Raw genomic sequence first — 12,974 nt, 5'->3', positions numbered from 1 at the left:
CAATGATAAGAAACGACCTATATTAGTGTCAAATCCGTAGTTTTCGTGGTTGCTTAGATAAAGAGTAGTACTCTAGATACTATTTAAGTTCAAATTCAGCCCTCAGTGAAATTGTGACATGTAAAAATAATTGAAATGATCGACATTACTGTCGAATCCATAGTTTTTGGAGTCCCTATGTTGATTGGTGGCAGTTCCGACTACCTTTAACTTCAGCCTCCAGTAAGGTTAAGACGCTCTAGCACACCTAGGGAGAGTGGAAGGAGTAACATATTTTTATAATAAAAAACGACCAATATTATTGCAGAATTCATAGTTTCTGGGATCGCAGGAAGGAATAGCGATATTCCTAATGTCATTTAAATCCAAGGTCAGCTCTCTTTAGTACTCCTGGGGTGGAAATGATGATGAAAAATAATCAAAAACGACCAATATTAGTATCGAATTCATAGTTTTGGGGATCCCTAAGTTGATTGGTGACACTCCCTATTCAATTTAAGTTTAATCCCCACTAACACCCCCGAGAGTGTGGGAAGGGATTGACATACTAAACATAATCGAAAACGACCGATATTAGTGTTAAATCCATAGTTCTCGATGTGGCTGAGATTAATATTTACACTCCCAATAACTTTTAAGTCCAAGTTCAGCTGCCATTGGCATGAGTGAGAAATAAAATGTCTCAAATGACTGAGATAAGTGTTCGATCCATAGTTTGGGTTCGTCAAGCTATTAAATTACAATCGCAATGACATTTGATCCCAAGTTAATACATAAACGGGCATGTCACCAGGATTGGGAATTCAGGGGCAAGGCCAAAGTTGTTGCTAGCATTTCTATATATATTTGGATGGATTGTATAAATGTATATTCCAGCGTCACTCCGGAACGTCTGGAGCAATTTTATCCGAACTTGATAGTTCATATGACGTTTAATTTGAAAAATGCTGTAGTGGCAGTTGGAAGGAGTGACGTGTAAAAATAATGCGAAACAACTGGTATTAGTATTCCACAATTTTCGGGGTCGCTGAAATAAATAGTGCCCTTCCCAATGCCGTTTAAGTCCATCTTCATCAGGACAGGGGAGGGGAGAGGTGAAAAATAAAATGTGAAAAATGACTGAGATTCGTACAGAATTCATAGTTTTCGTAATTGTAAAAACGTCTGACCCGTTTAAAATGACTTTTGAAAGATAGTACCCAATTCAATCTGTCTTTTTAAACCATACCAATTTGATTAACAGCGTATTCTGTGGGGATAGGGTATTTTAATAGTTATGCCAAAAGTAGAGCATTTTCAGCTAGTAAATAAATAAATATAGCATTGACTCTCTTGAACATGGAACTATGATATTTTTTGTTAGATATTGAAGAACTGTTTCCAAAATGTCTAATTTACCTATAACTGTTTCTAATTTACCTATGAGAGTTCAACAATGATTCCTGAAAAATCAATACTGTTCTATCTGCTGCAGGTTAAAACATTGTTCTATGCTCCTGATTCGTCTCTCAGAGAAGGTCAACAATTATTTCCGAAAAAAAAAAACACTCTTTAGTCTCTGCTAAAGTCCATCGAAAATGTTCCTGAGCTCCTTCGTAGTTCAGCTGTTAGCGTACGTGGGAGACTCGGGTTTGATTCCCGGCGGAAGCTCATATGGTTCGGATTCCACGTTAATAATTGGTCCACGTCTCATATTGCATCGCTACTCAACGGAACGTTCAACTCAACAGAATAATAATAATAATAATAAAACTGTGTGAGAGACAAAACAAGAATTATGTATATACACGTAGGGTTCTTTGTACGTTTTCAAAACATTTCTTAGACGATAAAAGCTGGAGGTGGATACATACATTCTATGTCTATCACTCCCAGGCATCCCAGTTTAGCCGGAATAGTCCCGAATTTACATAATATGTTCACCTGTCCCTAAGGAATTGGTCGGAAGTCCAAATGTTCTGCCTTCTCTTCAAAAAATAAGGTAATTCAATTCGTGAGATATTCTGCTTACTCTTTATCTCTGAACAAGGTTATTCATCTAAACATCTCTGTAATGTGTGTACATTTCTACTATTTAGAGGATCCCGGAACTGCTTCTTACCTTTTACTACTTCTGTTTGATTAAAAAAAATGTTAATAAAATAAAAATAAACCATAGCAAACTCACGATCCGGACCAGGGCCGGCTCTACCATATGTGCAACACGCGCATTTGCACAGGGCGGCACGGTTCGAGGGGCGGCAAAATCAGTCAAAACTATATTATTTAAAATAAATATTTCTTGTTAAAAACAGACTTCAAGCTGACCTTCTATTTGAATACTACATTCGTAAATCATGTTTAGGTTGCATTAGTTTAAGGTCACATTGACAGTGCTAAAGCAAATGGTCAAACAAATCCCAGCATGAATTGCTTGATTGTTGTCAAATTGAAGAACTCAACTCTCGAACAGAAGCGAACATATGTTCTAATTAGTTTATCACAGTTTTGATATGAAAATTAGTATTGTCTTTGTCACAAACAAGTTCGTTATCATTCAACGTGGAAACAACTTTTTTATTTTTTTTAAGATATAGAAGGAAAATAAAGATATAAAGATAAAAGTGCTAGTTGCACTGAAATTGCAAACTGGATTGATGTTCGATATTGAATTCTATAAAAAGGATTGCCATCTTTCCTCTACAGGTGTGCTTGCTTTATATTTCACTAACATAATAGATTACTATTTAAAGAAGAAACACAGATGAAATTGTATTGGAAGTATTTAGGTCTTTCTGAGTACGAGTGCTTTTTCCTTCCTCTTCGTTGTTCATAACGGGGTAGCATACTTAAAATCGTAGCTTTTTAGATTTGTTCTTTCTGGAGAAAGGGGGTGGCAAAGCACCTAGGACCAGCCCTGGGACGACAATAACACTAACCTCAGACAGGATGTTTTAGTAAGGAGTAAGTTTTAACTTTGAATAAAATCTAATTTTCATATTGCTTGCTGTTTTCTAGTTTAGAAATATGGGAGTCCTGCATGCCCTCAACCCACGTCTCGTCCTGAATTCTAATAGAAACCGGCGAAGGTGGATCTAGCCCGGGGACGAGGGGGCATATACCCCCAGTTTTTTGAGTAACAAAAATAGTTGAAGCTATTATTTATACATTTTTGAAAGTTTATAATAAACTCATTTCATAGTCTGGGTTCGAGTTTCCACCCCACCCCATTTCCCGTTTTTACGTTCCAGGTCGGCCTCTGGAAACCGGATAAGCGAAATCAAAATGGGTGTGTTGACTTGAGTTTGTGGATACTTTTTTTTCCACGCGAATTCATAAAACACCTCTAAGTAGCTACATTTTCCTTTATTTTCAGCACTCTTAACATGCGAAGAATACACGGAAATTTTATTTATATACAAAACGCTGTCATGAAATAAGTTATGTTTTACCTTCAGAGAAGTAGTTTCAGTTTAGATCAAAAACTGAAGGATAAAAAACAGCGCAATTTTAAAAGATAATAAATAAATAAGCAACTTAGAATGAGACGAAGTACCATACAGCAAACGTACCGTACATGCAAAACACAAGTGGATGTATAACTTCTTGAAGTGTTTGTAGACAATCGCTCACGCAAAAGCGACAAAAAAGAGAAAACTGTGCTGCTCGAAGAACGTTGTAAGGACAAAGATTTCGCATGCCGTATAAACCGAGAGAGAAAGTTCTAGTTCCTTCAAAAGATTCTCGTGAGAAAAAAAAATTAAAACATTTATACACTAAGATGGCTTTCACGTTACCGAATAATACGCTAATAACGAGTGTGAAATCATTAAAAGGGCCCTGACTTCGTTATTTAAACTATAAAAAAGGTTGAAAATTTTATTGCCATTGTAGTTAAGGACTATCAACAAAGCTGTAACTTAAAATAGCAAAGTAATGCCTAATTTTTTAATACTCATTTTTAAATTTGAAGTTCTAAATATAAAGCAGCAGCTAAAATGTCCAGCAGCATTGTCCGGAAAGAAATTCTAAATACCCTAAGGTTTTACGAAATTTGATCAAGAAATGCTGTATTTATAGTCATTATAAATATACACACCTAAAGTAAATCTGCCCCAAGTAGCTCAACGTCTGTTAAAACATTTTAGAGGGTATTATGGGCAGATTTTATCGAAAAGATAGGATGTATGTAATGATATTGCATTAGTACACTTATTCTTAATCTGCACCAAGTACCCGACGTTCGGGGAACAACTCTAAATAGCTTAGAGTCTTTTCTTTACTGTTACATGGCCTGAGACCTAATTAGGAATCCCTCGCACCAAATCTGTATTTTTAGTTGATAGTTCGGAAAGTAACCTCCGATTGGTAACTGTGCGTGAAGTAGTGGTGGCACGCGGTAGCTCAGTTTGCATCCAGCCATGGTAGAGTGAAGGTTGTTTGATCACTATTTCCACTTTTGTAGCGTCTCAAAATGTGTGCTGCAATGGAAAAATCTCGCCAAGTGCGAAATGCGAGCTGTTATACGTTTTCTTACGGCAAAATAATATTCGGTAGCAGCTATTTGCCTGGAACTTTGTGCCATGTATGGACTAAAGGAGTTGTTCGTGAATGTATTTGTTCATTTAAAAGTGGACAAACAAACATTCATGACGAAGAGAGAAGCGGCATGCCATCAGTGGTCACTGACGAACTCGTTCAGAAAATTGATGGAAAAGTTCGTGAAAATCGTGATTATCATCTCTTCATTCATATGAACAATTGGTATGGGTCTCAGCGCTTTGGTAACGATCATTAGCTGAAAGATGCAGTCACGGGCTGGTTCAAGCCACAGGCGGGAGATTTTTATGCTGATAGAATTTCTAAGCTAGTGCATTGATATGATAATTGCTTAAATCTTTTTTATGGAAACTATGTTGAAAAATAGAGCAAGGAAGTAGTTTTCAGATGTATAAAATAAATTCTTTTTATTTACTTTGATGATTCTTTTTCAACCACCTGGAAATTACTTTCCGAACGGCCCTCGTATAAATATTTAAACTAATTCTTCTCGATCCTCGGCTTATAATATCTTCGTCAGGATCTTTCGCTCTGAGAATCCCTAAATAAATAAGTCACACAAATTCGTAAGAGAAATGAATTCTTGCAGTCTGGGTATAGACATAAATTTATCACTGTTGTTGTAGGGGAAAATCATTTTAAAAACTCAAAACAGTCAATAAACTTTTTAATAACGGTGATATTTTAAAGTGTAATTAACTCAATAAACTACGCGAAAGTAACACAAAGCAATGTATACTGTATAAATATGTCGAAGTTCAGCTTGGTTAAGTTACACAGCAATAAACAATACTTCAAAGCCAGTTTTTCTTATATATAAAAGAGAACGCACAAATCCTTTGTTCCCTCATCACGCTAATACGGCTGAACCAATTTCTTTCATTTTTGGGGGGTTATTAGGATTTGGACCCTAGATGGTTTTTATCATATCACTTTAATTTTTAATTACCAGTGTCTTGAGATAATTGACCATTCAAGTGTCCATAACGTACAAATCCTTTGTTAGTTCATCATAGGTAAAAGTAAACGTATTTATATGCAACCCGCATGACCGTGTCACTCGGCGGGTTAACATAAATGACAGGCGATATAATGTTAACATTTACTGCAATCTTCTATGGTTTTTATCATATCACTTGAAAGCGAAAAAGTAAAAATTATCTAAGTAACAAAGTTTATTGCGTTCCGGGGTGACCGCAGCGAAGCGGGGTGAACGCTGCTAGTCGTAAATATAAATTTTTGAATTAATTAGCATTTAGGTTTTAAATAATTTCTGGCGTATGCTCTTGACCGATTTTGCTCATTCTGTACTCGTTCTCACAACATGTTCCTAGCAACTTTCTCGTTCATGCAATGTCCTCCACCTGTTAACAAACGTCTTTCACCCTTGAGCTGTCGTGGGTGTTGAGAGGCCATCCTTTCAGATTCTGTCATGAGACTCACAACAGTGGCCGAAGCGTTTGCGGAGAGGACACCAATATTGTGTAATCCTCAAATGCTATTCATATCTGAACATTGTAGCATCAAAGCTTCTACTGTAAAGAAAGAGGCAATCGTCTTTGTTCCCTCACACCTATTAGGTCAGCTGGTAGTACCTACCACCGGAACATTTGCGTCTTGCATTGAAACTAGAAATACGATTAAAATTCTTTTGACAATATTCTCAAAAGAAAGAATTCAAATAATGGGTCATTTGAAAACTTCTGTCATTTTTTAATGTACACTTTGAAGTTATACAATACAGCTTGATATTAGTCTACGGTCATTGTTCATAACTTTATTTCTTTTTAACAAGGCTTCTATACCATATTGAACAAATGCGAAGCGCTTACAGCCAAATATTGCTTGGTATCCTGCTTAACAGCCTCATACATTTAGAACTGTCTCACAATTAAGAACTGATGCATAGATCGAGACAGACTATAATCAAATGGCGCTATGTCTGGGCTATAAGGTAGGTGAGGTAGGACATTCCAAACAAGCTCGCTGATTTATTTATTTTTTGCTGTGTGTCCCGTGAGACACATGATGGCAGGCATTATCGTGTAGCAGTATGACTTCTTTTCTGTTGGCGAATGCAGATGACCAAATTGCAATTTTCTCCTATAAATGCGTCAGTTGATTACAGTAGACTTGAGAAGTTAGGAATCTCATAATAACGCACACTTCGTTGTTCTCACCAAATAAGATTATACAATAACGTACTCCCATGCATATCTGGCTTTGTGGTTGTTTTTGGCTTGTCGCCGGCTGCAAACCATTATCTGTTAGTCGTTGGGTTATGATACAACACCCTGTTCCGTCACTTACAATGACACGATCTAGTTTGTTCTTATTTCTTTTTTATAGAGACAAAAGGAAAGTAAGTGTGTTGCTTGCACATTTACCGCATTTAAAACTGTGAGAAATATGGAATATTAAGATATTTTCTTTTACATTCTCAACAATGATGCCCTCATAAAAGTGCAAAATGTAATAAACCAAAAATTAATATATATTCAAGTACAAAGTACGTATCTTATCACTGAGTTTCATTTGGCAATAATCGATATGCTCACGCTATCAATTTCTGTAACTCGATTGTTGGATGTTTTCGCTTTACGTCTTATGGAACACCGCGCTTACGAAAGAACGGGACCTACTGTTTGCATAGGTTTCGAATCACGCCAGTATTTGAAACCAGTGCAGTTAGTTTGTAGTTATTTAGATCATCATGTAAGATATTCTCGTGTAAAACCAGACCTTCCCCAATCGCTATCTTACCCTCAAGAAAAATGGATTACAGAATAATATGACAAGTCCCAGCATGCTAATTCCTATAAACATTACCACTGTGAAACGATGTTCTCTTTATTTGTAATATATTTAGTTAATCCTTAATTCACCTTTCCTTAAATCTTTTATGGGTAACATCTGGTTTCATAATCTAATAGAAAATCGTTTATTTATTTAACTCTTATAAATTATGGCTTTTTGAAAGGTAAATTATAGACTTTAAGTCAAGCAGCTACAGCATCATCCCTATTTATCCTAGGATCATGGGTCATACCTAATTCTCCTCATAATATAACAGCCTTTCAAACGATATAATTCATATTGACCAGTCATGACCCTAAGACGAGAAAGTTTGAGGAAAAATAGGGATTTTTTTAAATCCCTTTTTAAACCTTTACCCCCTCTGGCCTCTCCTTGTGTTAACGCGGAGACCTCAAAATCAACTGCAAATACTAAGTGGTATACTGAATATGTGTGCAAAATTGAGGCTTATATCTAGAAAAGTAATTTTAAAAATATTTACCAATGTGCTAAGAATATCCCCACAATACCCAATATTCCCGTATAAAACAGGATCTCAGGTAAAAATTTCCTGAGACATCCCTATATATCCTAGGATCATGGTTCGTCCCTCATTCTCTTTAGAATAGAATAGCCTTTTAAACGGTACCATTCGCATGTCGTCAGCGTGTATCCAAGATTGGAAAATCGCGGAAAAAGGATTTTTTGTTAAAAATATCCCTTATTTTACATTTTTGTCCCTCTAGACTCCCCTGTATTAAAGCAGAGATCAGAATAAATATGAAAAATATTAAGGGGGTATAATGAATATGTGTGCAAAATTTCAATCTGCTAGGCGCAAAAGTGATCCCGCTAAAAAAAAATAATAATAATAATAAAAATAGACCTAATAAAAATTAGTTATGACGTCATTACACTTTATGTCTCGACGCAGAAACGCGTGAAACAATACGTAACGTGTTCAACAGTGCCTCCACATTTGACAAAAACGAAGTAAAGAGCTTCATTAGTACTTTTTTTAATCGAATAATGAAGATACTATCCTATCGTATAAAAATATACGATATAATTTATAAGGGTTAATCTTAGATTCCAACTCAACACCGTACTCAAAACATATACTGCAATTTTGTTGGCTCGAAAATGTTACACAATCTGTTAAATCAAATTTTTATTATGTTATTTCATGAGGATCTACAAGGTGCTAGTTTATCAAACCATGCATGGGACTTACCTGTGACTGGACAGTAGCCGTGTTTTCGGGGACTACTTCCGAAGGCATACATGACGCACGGGCTTGAATCCACGCAGCAGCAAGAATGAAAGATCCGAGAACTACACTAGATACAACGATTGTTACTGCAACAATTTTGGCGATCTGCACTGCGGTTGATTTTGGCTTTTGGTATGCCTGCAACAAAGAGATAATAATGCTAAAAATAGATTTGTTGAATGGAAAGATATTAATGTAACTTGTATCTTAAGGAATCGTGGACATTCTCTGGTACGTACAAGCCTTATAGCTATGCTTCCAAGCTGCATTTGCAAGACACGAAAAACTTAAACAATTTCAAATAAGTTAAAGATGTAATGAACTTAATCTTTAAACGCTCATTGATGAGCCGGTAATTAAGTTAGGACGATAATTTTGGTTTTCGATTGTTTCATACCTGGGTAGTTTTCTTAGCAATGACATGACGTGCGAAACGTGAAATAAAAGCAAGAATAAGCATTTAGGAGGAAGAAAAGTCTGTTTTGTGGAACGTTGAGTAAAGAGTTCAGAAAAAGATCCACAAAATGATTCATGTAGAGTATTGTTCTGTATGGGTCCAGAAACATGGATGCACAAAACTAATGAAAACCGACTGGAAGCTTTCGAAATGTGAGTGTGGAGAAGAATGGAGAGAATTTAGGATTTAGATTCCTGGGCTTTTGGCATCTATGGCCATGTTAGCCCGTCTTGTTTGAGGGATGACGTCCCTCGGCGAACACACTATTCGGGGAAAGGGAAGGAAGGAAGCGGCCTGGGTCCGTTATGTAGGTACCACCCCGGGTATGAATGAGGAAAACCCAGGAAAACCTCATTAGGGTGGCTGTCCTGAAAAAGCTTTTTGCACTTTTTCGACAGAGCATCCCCACCGGGAATCGAACAGGGAATATCATCGAAGGCGAAACCGTTAGCGACTACGCTACGCGGGGCCGCCAGAATAGAGAGAATTATTTGGATCTAGCGGAAAACGAATGAGAGTGTGTTAGAAATGGTTTGAGATATTATGGAGAAAAGAAAGAGAAACTGGTTTTGACATTGTCTAAGAAGGAACTGTATGATAAGGGACGTCCTAGAGGTTATGGTGGCAGGAAAGAGAGGGAGGGAGCGAAGGAGACTACAATTAATGAACGATATAAAACAGAAAGATCATTCGTGAAGACGAAGAAGTTACCGGAAGACCGTGGAGCATGGAAACTTCTCAGCTGCTGCAAGTGACCCGCCAATAAAGGCAGAATACCTATGATGATGGTGACGATTTTGATATCAGTGTGTTCCTGAAGAATGAAGCTTTCCGGCAATATGTATTTTATGTATATGGGGATAACACGTCGGAGGGATGAGAATAGTGTTAGTGTTTTTTTTTCAGGATTTTTTAAGGTGTGATTCCCTCCCTTGGGGGTACACTCATAAAAATTGGTATGTGAAGCAATGAAGTAGTCCGCAACGTGGCAATTCCCTGTATGTGCACTTATTGTTTATATGTTGGGAGGAGAGGACAAAGTTGGTAATTTTTTGAATCTCTGTTTTTTTTTTTTTTTTTACGTAAATTACATTTATTTTCAGAGCGGTTTCTTCTTTTTCTTCTACTACTACTAGTACTACTACTAATAGGGCAGGAATTGCACAAATGTTATCTCGTTGGAATTTGTGTTCCATTCGTTTTCCAACCTCATATCAATCATGACTCTGTGATAATTATGGGTGTCACCAGGGCCACCGACGTGGGAGTCTAAGATTTTGTTCAAATCCCTGTCGAAAGCAGAAAGATTAAAGAAATCCTCAGCCAATTAGGTGAATCATTAACTATACACAAAGGTAACATTAATGGTGTGGAGAAATTTGTCCGTGCAATATAGGGCACATTACACATTCTTCTATAAGTGAGGTAAAGTACAGTCTATTTATGAAGAAGACATTTCCTAAAGTCAAATCTAGAGCATTTTCCAAAATTACTGGACTGTGTTCAAGTTCGATGCCTCCACCTAAAGCTGGCCTAATCAATATATATATATAATAAGAGAAGCAATTTAGTATCATAAGGATAGTTGTAAGAAACCTTTTGAAAGAATTGATCCTACAGAACACAGCTGATTCTTAGAAAAGTATAAACTGGTGTGATGATCCAACATTCCTAAAAAGAGCTGAAATTTGCCATAGAGAGAACTGCAAATCAGCAGACGAGGAAAGTAATATTGGCATGATGACACAAGGGTGCGCATGTTGTACTTTCCGGGGGGAGGGGGGGCAAGTGTAAGCGACATTTCAAATGTAGTCTCAAATTTTGCGTGAACTATTCTAAAAAATCTATTGGGTTTTCGATCTTCCGAAGTACAATTTCCTCTAAAAGGGAGCGAACGCTCCACCTTATCCCCCCCTGATGGGAGCCCTTGTGTTGACAGTAGGTTTCAATGAAAGTGAAGAGGACCCGTAAATTTTCTTTGGTACTATACACTCAAATTCAATTATCTCAGAAACCTAATAAAAGCAGCAAAATGCGTGAAACAGAAACTATTTGTCGTTCGATTTATTTATTTATTTTTTTAAATGAAGCAACTACATAATTTCATACTATATTGATGACGTCATCACACAACTCCCTACTTTGATTTTGTAAGATTCATTTTTTCTGAAATTCTTACTTCATATGTAAACAAAAAAATGTTTATCAACCTTCTGCACTCGATGAGGTAAATAAAACCCTCCTGGCTCTCGGTCTATAAGTGTAGAATCATATACGCCTCTGGGACTATAGCGCATTCACAATCAAACTATAAAGAAGGCGATTTTATCCGAACTGCATTTATTAAGTCGCTGAATCGTACGAAACTGGAATGCTGTTGCACATCGTTCGAAAGCAAGGAAGATATCAAATAGCATGGAATCAGGAATGTACAGGGTGAACCTGAAAGACGTGTGCAAACTCCGGGAGCTGACTCGTGACATCAAAAGAAGATTTAAAAAAGTCCTCTTGCATGTTCTTGAATTCCGCGTTGTGTGCGAGTGACAGGAGTGCGAACCTGGAATCGACAGTCTAATTCTGATAATCGGAACGGAACAGAAAGATGTGCACAAACTGCTGGAAGTGATTCTTCGTGACATGAAAATTAGTTAAATGTGACTATGAACATAAGCAAAATGGTACATTAGACAGTTGCGCGGACAGAGATAGTTCCTGAATAGGGATGGACACGAGTCAAGCTAAAACCAGGGGCGTCATTTCAGACTTCGCTTGGGGGGGGCAAGAGCACAATTGACATAAGACTTTCATGTTTTGTACTACTATATTAGTATACAATTAATTAAAGTATATGTGTTCCTCAAAGTCTTGGGGGGGGGGGGAAATTGCCCCCTCCTGCCCCCCCTAAATGACGCCCCTGGCTAAAACTCGACTCGACTCGACTCGTTAGCTTGACTCACTCGTTTAGCTCGTTTTAACTCGTTTTGAAATCATTGCCTGATTAGACTGGAAGGCGAAAGCTATGACAAATGTAAGCAGTATTGTGGATTTTTTTTTGTGTTGCTCACGAGGTGAAACACTGCTCGCATCTCGCCTCGTCTCGATTAACAAGACAATGGATTTTTATAAGGAGACAGTCTCAAATGTCGTGAGCACTAACATAAGTATATACTGTAGTTCTCATCACCAAGGCTGAGACCTGCACGGTGAAAGTTTTGAGCCGAAGCAGAAGCCCAACCCGTGTAGGGATGTTAACCGGCTTAGCTCGGTTCAACTGAGCCAACAGCTCGAGCCTTTATAATAATAATAATAATAATAATAATAATAATAATAATAATAATAATAATAATAATAATAATAATAATAATAATAATAATAATAATAATAATGTTATAGTAGTAGTAGTATCATTGATAATAATTATATTGACCATGTAGGATACTTGAAGAAAGTACTTGAAACTACACACAGCATTTGGCTCGATTTGACTCGTTTTGGCTCGACTCGACTCGAAACTCGAGTCAAATTAGAGTCGAGTTGGAGGAAATTTTTCGAGCCGAGTTCTCGAGTCGAACTCAAAGATGTCTGTTTCGAGTCAAGTCTAGTTTCAATGAAAACTCGCTCGAACTCGCTTGTGCCCATCAATATTCTTGAACATCTTTCTGTTCCATTCCAAATGTCAGAATTCGATTTTCGATTCCAAGCTAGCACCCCTGTCACTCATACACGAGATGGAATTCGACAACATGCAAGAGAACTTTTTTTTTTTTTTTGTCTTCTTTTGATGTCACGAATCATCTCCCGGAGTTTGTGCACGTCTTTCAGGTTCACCCTGTATATGTATTTAAGCGTATACGATACACCTAAATTTTGGATCTTATTTTCAGACAAAAAAAAGTTCTTATATGTTCG

The 12,974-nt window shown here is 37.1% G+C and overlaps 1 protein-coding gene across 2 annotated transcripts in view; it reads right to left on the bottom strand.

Annotated features, from left to right (window-relative positions):
- Positions 1-12,974, bottom strand: part of Msr-110 (DUF3736 domain-containing protein Msr-110) — a 172,847-nt gene that overhangs the window by 135,670 nt on the left and 24,203 nt on the right. For both annotated transcript variants that reach the window (XM_081746698.1, XM_081746697.1), the window contains exon 2: positions 8,570-8,746. In XM_081746698.1, coding sequence (XP_081602824.1) covers positions 8,570-8,746 — 177 coding nt within the window. The remainder of the gene's footprint in view (positions 1-8,569; positions 8,747-12,974) is intronic.

This window comes from Thermobia domestica, chromosome 18 (genome assembly GCF_964235325.1).
Source record: "Thermobia domestica chromosome 18, izTheDome1.hap1.1, whole genome shotgun sequence".
Classification (NCBI taxonomy): Eukaryota; Metazoa; Arthropoda; class Insecta; order Zygentoma; family Lepismatidae; genus Thermobia; species Thermobia domestica.
The sequence above is the reverse complement of the archived record's forward strand: the minus strand, read 5'-3'. Positions and strand labels throughout refer to the sequence as shown.